Genomic DNA, 14,559 nt, shown 5'->3' on the forward strand with positions numbered 1-14,559 from the left:
ATCCCAGTCCTGGCCCTGCACAGGACACCCCAAAAGTCCCACCAGATGCTTGAGTGTTGTCCCAATGCTCCTGGACTTCTGCAGGGCTCCCAGTTCCCCTGATGGGTCTCTATAACTTGGCTGGGAGGGCCTTGCCATGGTGGTAACTCAGCCCAGCTGGATGGACAGCTGGAATCACAGGAAAACAAACCAGCCCTGCAGCTCGTCCCTTCCCACAGCTCCCCATGGCAGAGCCAACAGCCCCTGAGCCAGCTCTGCATCACCCTTGGAGAAGTCCCTGTGTCCAGCCTGGGGCAGCACAGGGTGCGGGCAGGTTCACGTGCCCATGAAAGGCTCACCAAGAAACAGGGGCTGGAATTTATCCCCCCATGTCCCACCCTGCTTCCAAGACCTCCCTGCTGACTCACAGCTTCTTCCCCTTGACTTCTGCAGGGCTGGAGGATGAGCTCAGCCCCAATGCCAGACTCTGTCCTCGTGGGTGGGATGCGGATGAACCCAGTGTGGGATGAGCTCTGGCCTCTGCTGCTCTCCCACCATGGGGCATTCTGGCTCCCCTTGTGGTATATTGGATGTGATCAACAGGGAGCAGCGCACTAATTCTGTTTTAATAAATGCCACAGTTGGCTGGGGGGTGGTGAAAGCCAAGTGGGTCAGCCCTTGGTGAGAAAGCAAAACTTACCCTGCTAAAGATGTTTTTGGAAATGTTGTCTTCAGCTTTTCTGCTCCATGAACACAACTCAGGCTCCATCTCATTTCTATGTAAATACCAAGCCGAAACACCCAAAACAAGAAGCTTCCAGTGCCCCAGCAGCTCATAATTTATGTTGATCATCTCCCTGCAAAGCAATACCTGAACACCAAACACCAGCCAGCTCCCCAGGGGGCAAAAGCAGTCTGGCAGCTCTTGCGTTTCTGGGAAAAAACCTTTAATCATCCCTGTGCTCAACTCCCAGCTATTGCAAAAGCCATGTTTGCTGCTGCCTTCTTGAAGATGCTCACGTAGATCAGGGTATTTTGGAGAGAAAAAAGCCAGGAATGTGGGTTTGGGGTGGGTGGAGGTCAAATCCTGCACAGTGTAAATCTGGACGGACCCTTTTGTAAATTGATAGAGTCCAAAACTATAGATTAATGGAATGGTTGGGTTAGAAGGATCTTATAAAGCATCTTCTTCCACCTCCTGCCACGGCCAGGGACAACTTCCACTATCCCAGGTTGCTCCAAGCCCCATTCAGCCAGCCTGGCCTTGGACCCTTTGAGGGATGGGGCAACCAGAGCTTCTCTGGGAAATCCACTGCAGGGTCTCCCCGCCCTTACAGGGAGGAATTTCTTCCCTATATTTAGCTTTGACTTTCCCTCTCTCGGCTTGAGCCCAGCGCCTGCCAGAGTTGGTGCAAACAGACATGAAAATGCCACATCTGCCTCTGGGTTTGGAGCCCCAGCCCTTGGCTCCTGCACACCACCAAGCAGCCCAGGAGGGAAAGGAGCATTTTTCAGGTGGCCTTTGTGTCTCTCACATACCCTGTGGATAACGAGCCGAGGGGAGAAGAGTGTGGGAGCCTGAAGTGACAATTCCTTCTTTCTTCTTGGCAGCCCCACCTTTAATCCCATTACATTCATTCAGCTCCAACATCTGATCTGAACCCGTTCTTCAGCTTCAGGACAAGCTGCCTTTACTGGGGTCAAGGAACCATGAAGACAAAATCTCATTTTCCCATCGCACCCTGGCTTTGAATTTTATGCAAATCACGGAGGCAATGGATGCTCATGAATTTCAAGTGACATTCCAGGTTCAGACCCACATTTTCCAAAAAGAAACAAGCTGACCTGCACCATCTTGAAATAATTTCTCACTGCAAAGGGAAATTCTCATTCAGTGCCCCAGCTCTCCATTTGAGCCTGCCCAACAACATTTCTCCAGGAATAATCAGATATTTGGTCTTCTGTATTCAGTAGCACCTGTTTAAGTGTTCTTCCAGAGATGCCAGTGGGATTTTAGCACCTTAATGGTTTTGTAGCTCTGGGGCACAGGGATGTGTTTTGAAAGGCAAGTAGAGTCCTGTCCTGTAAATATATTTCAGCTCCAGTCCTGCAGAATTCAGGTAAAGCCACCAGGGCAGCCTCATGCCAAAGAACAGCTGAGCTCTGACATGCAAGGGATAAAATACTCTCAACACTGCAGTTCCACAGAGTCTGAGATACCAGAAAATGTCACCACACCCTGTTGAATGTATCTTTTTTCCCAAGGACTCCGGGAAGTAAAATAAGGAGGATTTGTGGGAGTATTTTTCATGCTGGTTAAATCTGCTTCTGGCAGCATTTTGGATGGAATGTTCAAAGGTCTTTAAAAGAAATCAGAGCTAGAGAGAGCCAGAAACTCAGGACTAACTACATCCTAAAGTGGGAAAGTGACATCATTCCACAGAGATGGGCAGAGAGTTTTTCAGAAAATCTGCCTCTTTTTTTGAAAAGGTTTTTAGCCAAGATGAAAACGCATCAATCACATCATCAGCTAACTGGAGAAATCACAACACAGCCTCTGCATGGAATGGAGTTGTCCTCTGGAAATGCAAATATCCAGAGAAATAGCCTAGAAAGCCTGCCATAGGCTAAATAATGAATATAATTGGGCCAAATTTGAGGTGGTATTTACATCTGGAAAGGAGAAAGAGGAAAACTTGATCAGGACCTCTTTGTCAAGTCATCCCAAAGAGATGGTCCCTGCCCAGGGAGTAGGAACAGCAAACTGGATAAATTAGAGCCCCAAAAGGGGTGTCAGGTTTCATGAACATCAAGCCACCTTCTGCCTTCAGGTGAAGAAACCCCAGAAATTATTTTTGTTTAGATTTAACCATTTTGTTCTCACTGTCTTTCACTTGAGTTAGTCCAGAGGACTCTCCACTGACCTCTGTGTTGATGTGCTGCATCCTTTAAGCAGAATTGTGAATCAAAGACATTATTTCTGGCTTTATAACATTCTAATTTTTTTTTTTCACAGAAAGGAAATTATAGAATCATGGAATCCCAGAATGGTTTGGGTTGGAAGGAATCTCAAAGACCATCTCATTCCATCCCCCCCACAGGCAGGGACACCTTGCATTAACCCAGATTGCTCCAAGCCCTCACAACCTGGCCTTGGACACCTCCAGCCTTAAGCAAATAATACAAAATGCAATAACCCATCTCTGTGAGGAGATAGAAATCTGGGTGTTAGATAACTCTTCCAGCTGAGCAGATCCAGCCCCAGGAGGCGCGTTTGGGTGCAATCAGGGTTTAACAAGTCTCAGGGAGACAGCTGCCTCCTGGCACGTCAAAACCATGAAGGCACTAAATTGATCACTGGACTTCCATGCAGCCAAGCCCAGATCCCCGGGGGATAAAAGGGGCACCCTGATTGCCTTTCCTCAGAGAGCTGCAGAGTCTCTCTGGCTGTGTGGGGCCCTTCTCTGCCGCCGCGATGAACCGGGCGCTCAGCATGAGGGCAGGAGGGGGAGGCCGATCCTACAGCGCTGCCTCGGCCATAATTCCAAGCAGCAACAGGGCTGGCTTCAGCTCTGTGTCTGTGGCACGAGGAGGAGGAGGAGGAGGAGGCTTTGGGAAGCTCATTGGAGGAGGTGGTGGCAGCAGTTTTGGCGGTGGTGGAGGTTTTGGCAGCAGGAGCCTCTACAACCTTGGTGGTAGCAAGAGAATTTCCATCGGGGTTGGAAGCAGCTTCCGAGCTGCTTTTGGAGGTGGAGCTGCTGGTGGCTCTGGCCTGGGAGGTGGGGGTGGGTTTGGGCTGGGGCTTGGTGGTGGAGGAGGTGGGTTTGGTGGTGGTGGGGCTGGTAGTGGCCTTGGGCTGGGGCTTGGTGGTGGAGGTGGTGGACTTGGCTTTGGTGGAGGTGCTGGGGGGCTTGGCTATGGTGGTGGTCATGGAGGTGGTGGAGGGTTTGGCTTTGGTGGGCTGGGGGGGCTGGGAGGGTTCCCTGCAGGGCTGGGAGGTGGCAGGAACCCCCCGGGGTTTTCTGGGGGCCCACCTGGAGTGGGTACAATCCAAGAAGTGACCGTAAACCAGAGCCTCCTGGCACCGCTGAACCTGGAGATAGATCCAAACATCCAACAGGTGCGGAAAGATGAGAAGGAGCAGATCAAGACCCTCAACAACAAATTTGCTTCTTTCATTGACAAGGTGAGACTTTGTGTGGTGCTGTTGATCTGTGATAGAGGGGGAGTGAGTATCTAGTAGGCACCAAAATAGGACTTTAGAAATCTACAGTCTTTCACACATTTCCTCTCTGCATGTCTTGGTTAAGTCTCTCAAACAATAATGTCCTTCTGAACATTGACAGGGCAGAAAATAAGACAAGAAAATTGTAGTAATGGGATTAGATCCAGGTTTTGTGCCTGAGAAAAAACACAGATTAGTTGAAATGGCATAAGTCACTTTCGGGTCCAGGTCTAGTGGCTCAACACAACTCACTCTCTGGGCAATCACAGCAGATGTCTCACTCTTTGTTGTTTATTGCCTGCAAGATAAAATCCTTTTTGTATTGACTCAATTGACTCAACCACTCAAGTCCTTCCTCAGCTTTTAATTGGATAAATATGTTGTAAGTGTGAGCAAAAGGAAGGGCAATTAAGCAATTTTAGCATTAGTACTCAGACCTTGTCTTTAATGAAGAAAGATATGTATCTTACAAAGAAAGAAACCCCAGAGGGTGTGAAAGAAGAACTTCACAGTCTGATGAAGAAAGACCTGAACCCAAATTTTCTTACCATTGCTTGTTGGCTTCCTAAACCAAATTGCCTCTGAAGAGAACTGTCCACTAAGGGTGGATTTGCTCAGCTACAGGTTGGGCTAACATAGCCCTGGATAATCTAGAGGATATTCTCAGTCTGGAAACTCTTAGTTCGGGAATCCCTTGGCTCCTGCCATGCATCACTGCCAGCGTTGAATATTGGCTGTCAGCTCACAGGTATCTTCTGCCTAAGCCTCTTCTGCCTCTCAACGCTCAGGTTCGCTTCCTGGAGCAGCAGAACAAGGTGCTGGAGACCAAATGGACCCTTCTGCAGGAGCAGGGCCAAAAAAACAATTCTGGCAAGAGCAACCTGGACCCGCTGTTCGAGGCCTACATCAACAACCTGCGGCGGCAGCTGGCCAACCTGCTCAATGAGCGGGGACGCATGGACGGGGAGCTGAAGAACATGCAGGACCTCGTGGAGGACTTCAAAAACAAGTGAGTGTGAAATGGGCTGTACATGGTTCAGCTGAGCATTGAGCAGCAGGAGTTTTCACCCAGAGGGTGGTCAGGCACTGAACAGGCTCCCCAGGGAATGGTCACGGTCCCATGGCTACCAGAGCTCCAGAAGGGTTTGGACAATGCTCTCAGGCACAGGGTGGGGTTGGTGGGGTGTCCTGTGCAGGGCCAGGAGTTGGACTCAAGGATCCTCATGGGTCCCTTCCAACTCAGCTGATTCTATGGTTCTATGATTCTGTAATTCCATGATTTTATGATTCATGTCAAAAATTTCAATTTCTGAAAGTCAAACATCCAGACTGAAATATTAATGGAAATTTCTCTAGGAAAGGGGAAAAAGTGTCTCCAGTTTGTGCTCCAACCCATAACATAAAACATCTCTAATCACCTCCAATACCCCCTATCTCTCCCTGCAGGACCCATTTTCCTCAAAAGCACCAAAAAGGGTCCATCGACATTTTTCCCATCAAAAAATGGAGATTCAGCCAGGACACAGCACCTTGGGATGGCTCTTGCAAAGGAAAATCCTCTAAACCAGCTTTACCTTCCTTGTTACATCTGCATTAGGTCAAAAATATCCTTTCAGCCTTCTGAGAAAGGGGAATCTCACACATTGGAGCTGGACAATTTCCAGGAGGCTGATTTGGAGATGCCACCCCCAGTCCAAATCACTTTGCAGTCCTACCTGGACACCTGTTCTGCTTCTTGCTGTCTGATCCAGCACTTCTTTCCCCTTATCTCTGTAGATATGAAGAGGAAATCAACCGGCGCACAGCAGCAGAGAACGAATTTGTGGTGCTCAAGAAGGTGGGTGAGACAGGAGGTGCTGCAGATGCTGAGACAGCCCCAACCGTTGCACAAACTGGGAATATCCTGAGGGATGGGACATCTCATGGAGCTGCATCCTCATCCTTTAGAAGGGTTTTTATTCACCATTTGTTCATGGTATTGTGGGAAAGGAATGGAGTGGCTTGTAGGAAGGAAGCAAAATCTCCTCCCACACTGGTCCCACAACACACAGAGGTGCAAAACAGACCATGTAGGGACAAAGCGGGTCAGTCATGCCTGGGAATACCAGGTACCAAGGCCAAAGAGCCAGGACCTCCCTCCTTATCCACTTCCAAATTACACACAGCACTTTTTTGGGGCAAGAGATGCCGTCTTGGTGCTCTTCCAGTGGGATGTGCCAAGCACAGCTTCTCTACCAGGCGGCAGGGAAAGGGCAGCCTGGTCTCCAGGCTTGGCTGTCTCTTGACTGTGGCTAGGAAATTCTTCCTGGCTGAGAAGAGGATCCAGGTGCCACAGGTGTCCCCACAGCTGCTCTTTTCCAGGACGTGGATGCTGCTTACATGAACAAGGTGGAGCTGGAGGCCAAGGTGGACGCCCTGAGTGATGAACTCAACTTCCTTCGAGCCCTCTACGAGGCGGTACAGACAAATCCCCGACTCCTGCCCTGCCGTTGTTCTTGGCTGGGGAATGCCACCACTCTGAGGGTTGGGAGAGGTAAGTGCAGCTCCCACGTGCTTCCCACAGGAGCTGGCCCAGCTCAGCGCCCAAGTGTCCGACACTGCTGTCATCCTGTCCATGGACAACAACCGGGACCTGGACCTGAGCAGCATCATTGCCGACGTCAAAGCTCAGTACGAGGACATCGCCAACCGGAGCCGCGCCGAGGCCGAGGCTTGGTACCAAACCAAGGTGAGCTGACCCATCACTGCCACACGAAATCCCTGCTGCCCCTAAGAGGGGCTGTTTGAGCCTTGTCTCCTCCAGCCAGACTCCTCAGATGGTTCAGGTTACATCTTCCTTCCCACCTCAGTTTGAGGAGCTGCAGGCCACGGCTGGGAAACACGGTGATGACCTGCGCAACACGAAGGGTGAAATCTCAGAGCTCAACCGGCTCATCCAGAGGATCCGCTCTGAGATAGAGAACACGAGGAACCAGGTAGGAATGGCAAAAGGAGCCAACAGAGCCCCATTCTGTTGTCCCTCAACACCACAACTCAGGTTTGCTGATCAGGGACTTTTCCAGCCTCGTTAAAGGTGTTAATTCCCGCCTGGAAAGGGCTTCACTCTGTAAAATTTAACTATTGAGTCGTTCTTGCCAGCCTGGCATTTCAACTCCAGCCGTGTTAGCTCAGCTGGAACATTTTCCAAGAACATCACAGCCAGAATGGGTTTCTTCCTTGGGTGACTCTCACCCAAAGCCAAGAGCAGCTTTCCAAGGCCCCCCATCCCTTGCAGTGTGCCACCCTGCAAACGGCCATTGGAGACTCAGAGGAGCGCGGGGAGATGGCCCTCAAGGACGCCAAGGCAAAGATGATTGACCTGGAAGACGCCCTGCAGAAAGCCAAGGCTGACATGGCCCGGCAGCTCCGGGAGTACCAGGAGCTCATGAACGTCAAGCTGGCCCTGGACATTGAGATCGCGACCTACAGGAAGCTGCTGGAGGGCGAGGAGAGCAGGTGGGAGCAAAATCTTTGTGGGGATTAATAGTGACTGTCACTTTTCCCATCAGAGATCAGTTCCTCTGCCTCTATCCATAATTTTGCTCTAATCTTCTCTAATCCCCCAACAGGCTCAGTGGGGAGGGACTGAACCCCATCAGCTACTGTAAGTACCACAGTTCTGGATCCCAAAGTCTGGCTTTGGGAGCAAGGCCTGGGAGAAACTGTGGGGAAAGGGAAATTTTGCCCCACATAAGACCTTTGGAGCCCTCCCCTGTCATTATGGGTTTGTGCAGGGGACAAAAGTTGGGTTCAAGTCCTGTGGGTCAAGGCCCTGATGGTGGTGCTTCCTGGAATTGGGTGACTTCCCAGAGAAGCTGTAGCTGCCCCTTCCCTGGAAGTGTCCAAGGCCAGGTTGGACAGGCGTGGGGGAGCAACCTGGGATAATGGAAGGAGTCCCTGCACATGGCAGGGGCAGGGATGGGATGACTTTTATGGTCCCTTCTGGCCCAGCCCATCCCATGATTCCATGGCTGCCAAGCAGATGTCCAACCCTCTGATTGCCTTTCCTTGCAGCGGTCATCAGCTCCACCTCCGGCATTTCTGGTGGAGCTGGCTTAGGAGGAGGATTTGGTGGACTGAGCCTGAGTGGAGGAGGCGGCGGAAGTGGTTTTGGCCTTGGAGGAGGTGGTGGAAGCAGCTTTGGTCTCGGAGGAGGTGTTGGAAATGGCTTTGGCCTTGGAGGAGGCGGCGGGAGCAGTTTCGGTCTTGGAGCTGGCGGTGGAGGAGGAGGAGGAGGAAGCTACAGTTTTGGAAGTGGAGGAGGACTCGGACTTGGGGCTGGAGGTGGTCTTGGAGGTGGATTTGGAGGAGGGAGTGGTTTGGGCACTGCTGGCAGCTACAGCCATGCCGGGGGTGGCAGCAGCGCCCTGAGCACCGGTGGAGGGAATTTCAGCTCTGGAAGTGCAAAAGGCACCAACCCAGGTGTGAAAATTGTCTCCAAAACCTCCTCCAGCAAAAAGAGCATAAAAAGCCAGAGCCTGAAGAATGCCACAGAGCCTGAGTAAAGCCAAGCCCAGACCCTCCTCTGTTCCTCCTGCCCACCATTCTCCCCCACCTCCACCCTTCCAGCTGCCCCTGCCCTGCTCCTGCTCTGTAGCTCTCACGCATTTGGATCTTGGGTCAAGAAAAGCAGTGGAACACACAGAAATCAGAGCTCTCCAAGTCCCTGGAATTGGAGTTAAAGGAAAACATCGACCTAAGTGATTGTTCTGAATGGGGAATTGGTTTGGTTTTCCATTTATGTTTAATAAGGCCAAACAACTTGTGATTGTGGCCACCCACAGCCATCAGCTGAAACAGAGCAAATAGCAGGGAAAGTTTTAGCTCAGTTCTGGCTTCTTCATCCCAGAAGCCCAGGGATGGGCTGGGAATGTGTGTTTAGCTCACCCTGATTTGCCTTCACTGCTGGAATGAGCCCAACTCACTCCTTCACAAGACAAGCTCGTCTGCATCAGAGGTCTGGGTTATTTTTCTGCTGTCTAGAAATACCCCTGGAGGCTACTCAAAGATCCCAGGCAGTGGCTTGTAATGTCCCTCTTAAAATTATCTTCATTGTGAGTCACTCTGGTGAGATGGAAAATCCCTCTTTCCTCCATTCACAGGCACGTTTTGAAAGATATGATTCTTCCAGATATTGTGAAGTTTTGCTGCTGAGTCAGCTCAGGCACTTGAGCCTGACTAGGGATTTGGAGCACTAATGTTGGAGTAGCAGCCTGAGATCCCTCCACCCACAAATGAAAATTCAATGTGCCACAAGCTTATCAAAAAGCTTTTCCCAAATCACTCTCCCCTTCCTGCCCTTTCTCTTCTTAAATGAGTTTGCCCATAGTGGCCCTTACATGTAACTGGGTGGTTTTTGTCAGAGGATTGACCAGTGATTGATCCAGAACCTATGAAAAAGGGCTTGTTTTCTAAATTATAGGATTTAAAAATTCTAAATAATCTCTGACACAAGGAGTTCTTCTAAAGCAAGAGCAGTGCTTGCTGTTAAATGGGGTTTCTGTCCTGTCCCATGCACGGTGTTGCTGGAATGTCCTCAAAAATTCCCAAATCCTCCAGCATCCAAGTCTTGCTTTCCCCATGGCCTTGGTCACAGCAGGTGGGGAAAGTCTGAGATTGCGAAAATCACGCTGGAAAAGCTGCCTGAAGGGCCACGTCCACAGCTCCTGGGGGAATTCCAGCATCTCGTCTCTGTGTGGGTTCCTCTGCCACAGGAAAGAACTTTGGGGAACTGAGAAGTGCCGCCGGTTCCAGCCCAGTGTGTGGGAAACAAGGATCCCAAAGGAACTCCAGCATCCCAAATCTATTTTCCCCTTTTCTGGTGGAATTTACCCCTCTAGCCTTCCACTGTGTCTTTTTATTTTTTGAAAGCACCATTAAAAAAGAAAATTGCAGCTTTTTATACTTCCATAATAGTGATGCAACTCCGTGTTTCCCTTCCTCTCTCTGTTTGGAACTTGTCCAATAAAACCAGATTGTAATTTATTTGGTTTTTTTATTTATCTTTTTATTCTAAACCAGAACCAGCAATAGAAAGTATTTCCAACCTTCATCAGAATTTTTGGTTGTCCCAAAATAAATTCAAGAATTGGAGAAAACTTGGGGAGGAAGAGGAAGAAGAGAAAGAGGGTGGAGTTTTATCCATAAGTGACAAGATAATTAATCACCATTCATTTATTAACTTCCTTGGGTTAATCCAAAATATTTTCTTTCATGGAAGGGAGGGTTTGGGGCATCCAGGCAAAACCTCAGGATTCAATTTTTCCTTTCTTAAAAAGCCAGGGCAAGCCCAAGTGTCTGCAGGGCTCTTGGGGAGGCCTTATCTGGAGGATCTGGGTTGGGGATGGGTGCTGGAGCACAACACCACCACTGATGCAGATATTTCATTCAGTCATTGCAAAAGGAGAATAAAACAAAGTGGAGAAAAAACCCTCAGCCAAACATTATTGCAAAGCCCTTATTGAATTACAAAGGTTCAGATGCTTTGCTGTGCCCTGACCTTGCAACATCCTGGCCCTGCATAACTCCGGGCAGAACTTGGGAAGGAGCAGGAGCAGGGGAAGGAGCAGGAGCAGGGGAAGGAGCAGGAGCAGACATGCCAGCGTGTCCTGGCAAGTTCAAAGGAGATGCTTCAGAAAAACCTTGCTCAAACCCAGGTGCACCAAAACGCAGCAACATCTCATCCCCTTTGCCCAGGAAATCAAAGGAGCCTCAGTGAAAGATTAAATCCAGGGACAAAGCCAGACTCAGAGTCCCAGAACCCCAGAATAGCTGGGGTTGGAAGGGCCCTCTGGAGCTCACACAGTCCAACCCCCTGCCAAGGCACAGATACCTGGAGCAGGTGACACTGGAGGGCGTCCAGGTGGGCTTGGAATGTCTCCAGAGAGGGACAATCCATGCCCTGCCAGGGCAGCCCTTCCAGGACTCTGCCACCTCCATGGAAAGAAGTTCTTCTTCACGGTGGGGCGGGATTTCTTGTGCTCTGGTTTATGGCCATGATTCCTCGCTGCCCAGGGAGATGGTAGAATTGCCATTCCTAAAGGTGCCCAGGGGATGAGTGGATGTGGCACGCAGTGCTCTGGGCTGGTGATGAGGTGGGGATTGGGCACAGATGGGATTTGATGACCCTAGAGGTCTTTTCCCACCTCGGGGATTCTGGGATCCTTGTCCTGTCGCTGGGCAACACTGAACAGTCTGACACCATCCTCTTTCCACCCCTTGCAGATGTTCACAAGGATTGATGAGAAACCCTCTCAGATGAGATATTTTAATGGATATTTGCGTATTCTTATGATTGTTGGGATCCCCTCTCAGCCTCCTCTTCTCCAGACTGACCATGCCCAGCTCCTGCCATTTTGCCTCATCAAAGAGATGCTCCAGACCTCTCATCACCTCTGTGGCTTCCACTGGACCCTCTCCAGGAGTTTCTTGTCCTTCTGGAGCTGCAGAGTCCAGAGCAGAACACAGAACTCCAGATGTGGCCCCACCAGGGCCAAGCAGAGGGGCAGGATCCCCTCCCTGCTCACTGGCCATGCTTTTCCTGAGGCATCCTAGGATTCCATTGGGAATTCCATTCCTTCTGATCATGAGCTCTTCTGGCTCATGTCATCCTTGCCTGTCATCCACCAAGACTCCTCAGTCTCTGCTGTCCAGAGGATGTTGCAGACAGGCCAAAAAACCAGTGAAGGTTAAAAATAAACTCTGAGTCACCTCGATTTCTGACCTCGCCAAATTGCACAGGTTGGGTGCGAGGATTTAACACAGCTCTTGACAACCCAACCTTAACCAAGGAGAATTTTTAACATTTTTTTTCTAGTTCCTTCTAAAAAAAGAGCAAATCAGAGCTCAGAGGCAGACAGGAGCCCTGTTCTTCCTCCCTTTTCTCTGCAGTGCCCTCACCCCCCAGACAACCCCCCGTGACATGTCCTGCCTCTCCACAGGGAACTGTCCCACCTGAGAGGGCAGCACAGCCCCCCTGCAGCCCTGAGCACCTTCAGTGGGACACCACGGCATGTGAGTGACACCAACCGAGAAAGGAAAGTGTGAGGGACCGAGGGGTTCCATAAGAATTTTCCTTGTTTTGGTGCCTAAACAATCCTTTGCTTTGCTCTTCCAAATCCTTTGTAATAGTCAACTTAATTGTCATTGTCTGCAGCAACAGGCTTTCCTAGAAGAGCTGGGGAAGTAATGATTCCCTTCCACATGAATCCTTTCCCTCTGCTTTAATTAAAACCTGTGCTCCTGTTCCCAGGTGTGACTTTGCATAAGCAATTTGGGAGTCAAAGGCAAGTTCCGTGCCTGGCCCCCTTCCGCAGGCTCCTGGCACAGTTGTGCCAGTTCACATAGGCAGGCATAGGAAAGCAAATCTCCATGGATCTGCCATGCTTGAAGCAGAGTTTACCTATTTTCACTGTTATTTTCAGCACCCAGAGGTCTCATGGCTGAGGTTGTTGCCGCTGTGAAATCAGGAGCCGCTGGGTTTGGGTGGAGTGAGGGGTGAAGTTTTCCCAGCAAAATGCTGAGTTTCCAGCAGGATATTCCCACATCTCCACTCCCGGGGTGAGAGCACCCCCTTGCTACAGCCCAGCCGCCTCCCAGTCGCGGGAGGGGTTTTGGATCAGCCCATTGGGGCTCGGCTCCCATCGCGTCTGTGGTGACTCACTATCGGAATCGGGAGCGCTCCGAGGAGATGGGAGTTGGGAGCGCTGCTGCTTTCTGATTGCGAGGAGACAAAACCCAACCAAAGCAAACCCAACCCAACCAAACCAAACCAAACTCCTCCTGCTCAGGCTCTTTCAAGTTCCCAGACAGAAAAAAAGCAGTGGTTGGAAACACATCAACACAAACAAGCTCTGAGACGCAGCCGATCAGCTTAAACTCCTCCTTTTGGATTGAGCTCCTGCACTTTTTGCTCACGTAGATGAATTTGGGAATTTTTTTTGGTTGAGCTGCTCAGGATCTCATCTCTCTGTCTTTCACTATTACTTCACGTGGCCAAGGTGGGCAGCCTTGGCCAGTGGGTGGAATCCAGTACACGAAAGTATTTGGGGATGTATTTTGAGTGGGAATGAGGGGATTTCCTCTCCTGTATCTCATGTCCAGCTCTTCATGGGCACAAGAGAAGGATTCCCGGCTCTCAAGCCTTTGCACAACCCAGACTCATTTGCGGGGGTTGAAACTCCTGCACAAGGGTTCACCCAGTAGCAACATCAAGAGGCAAAAGCTATTTTAGAAAGCTTTTCCAAGTGTCTGATCTCAGTGGAGTGAAGGAGGGGCTGGGGAGGAAAGTGGGTGAATTCCCCTCCACAGAACATCTTTTAGAGCCAGCAATGACGTGGAGACTGTTGGATAAATATAAGGAGGGGAGAGGAGGGAGGCAGAAAAAGTGATAAAAATACCACTTCAGACGGAGCTTTTGAACCCTGAGCCTGACAAGGAGGTACTATAGAACCACAATAATTTCGAGCAGATTTTTAGTAGTATTCTATAAGTCTATATTAAGGAAAGTACTATTTAATCTATTTTGACATGATTTTGGAAAAAGCATTTACTAGCCATCTTTCAAAATCATGTTAACTAATCCCTCAGTTCTCCCCCAGAATGAGGGGAGATGATTTTTGGAAAGATCCCAGGAAATACTGCCATGACACAACTTCCATTCAGCTCCTCTCCTCAAGCCCATGACCATTTAGATCCAGAAAAAAAAAAAAAATCAAACTTGAATGTTAAAAAACCACAATGTCAGCAGTGATCATTAAAACCACCTTCAGACCCAGCTTTCCCAAGCCGACAACAGGACATGCATGGCCAGTTGTAGAGCTGGAAATCTTGGAAAAGCCCCTATTTTTCTTGCCTATGCAACGTGCTAAACCTGAAAATGCGACTTGCAAAATCTTGGCTTTGCTCAAGCGAGTGAGTCCTTGTCTCGCCTGAGGGAAAGCGGCTCCCAGGGTCTCGGGAATCATGTTGCATCCTGCCCTGAGCGCAGACCTCGTCCCATTCAATGCTAATTCCATGACTCAGAGCGGCGGCTTTGGTGGAGGGGGGAGCTCCCTCTCGCCGTTACTTTCCTGCCTGCAAACAATGCATTTTTCAGCGCCTCGCCGTAGCCGAGGTGTGTTTGACAAGGCAAGTTGCTGCAAGGCACGTCAAGTTCTGAATTCCCGTGCCAAGTTTTCCAAGCAGATAAAAGAGGAGGCTCCCAAGCTCTCCCATTACAGGGGTTTCTGTCTCCATTGCCCTCTGCTCTTTTCCTGCTGCGCAGCCTTTTTTTGTTTTCCTCTCTCCTACTCTTTGTCTTCCCAACTGAACCAGCC

General features: G+C 50.0%; 1 protein-coding gene across 1 annotated transcript; it reads left to right on the forward strand.

Moving 5' to 3' along the window:
* Positions 1 to 3,346: 3,346 nt before the first annotated feature.
* On the forward strand, positions 3,347 to 8,748 carry LOC135459094 (keratin, type II cytoskeletal 5-like). The gene is given in 9 exon segments (XM_064734733.1): positions 3,347 to 4,165; positions 4,993 to 5,213; positions 5,981 to 6,041; positions 6,566 to 6,661; positions 6,768 to 6,932; positions 7,054 to 7,179; positions 7,479 to 7,699; positions 7,813 to 7,847; positions 8,258 to 8,748. Coding segments are annotated over 9 exon segments (2,235 nt in total).
* The last annotated feature ends 5,811 nt before the right edge of the window (positions 8,749 to 14,559 follow it).

This window comes from Zonotrichia leucophrys, chromosome 29 (assembly GCF_028769735.1).
Source record: "Zonotrichia leucophrys gambelii isolate GWCS_2022_RI chromosome 29, RI_Zleu_2.0, whole genome shotgun sequence".
Taxonomy (NCBI): domain Eukaryota; kingdom Metazoa; phylum Chordata; class Aves; order Passeriformes; family Passerellidae; genus Zonotrichia; species Zonotrichia leucophrys.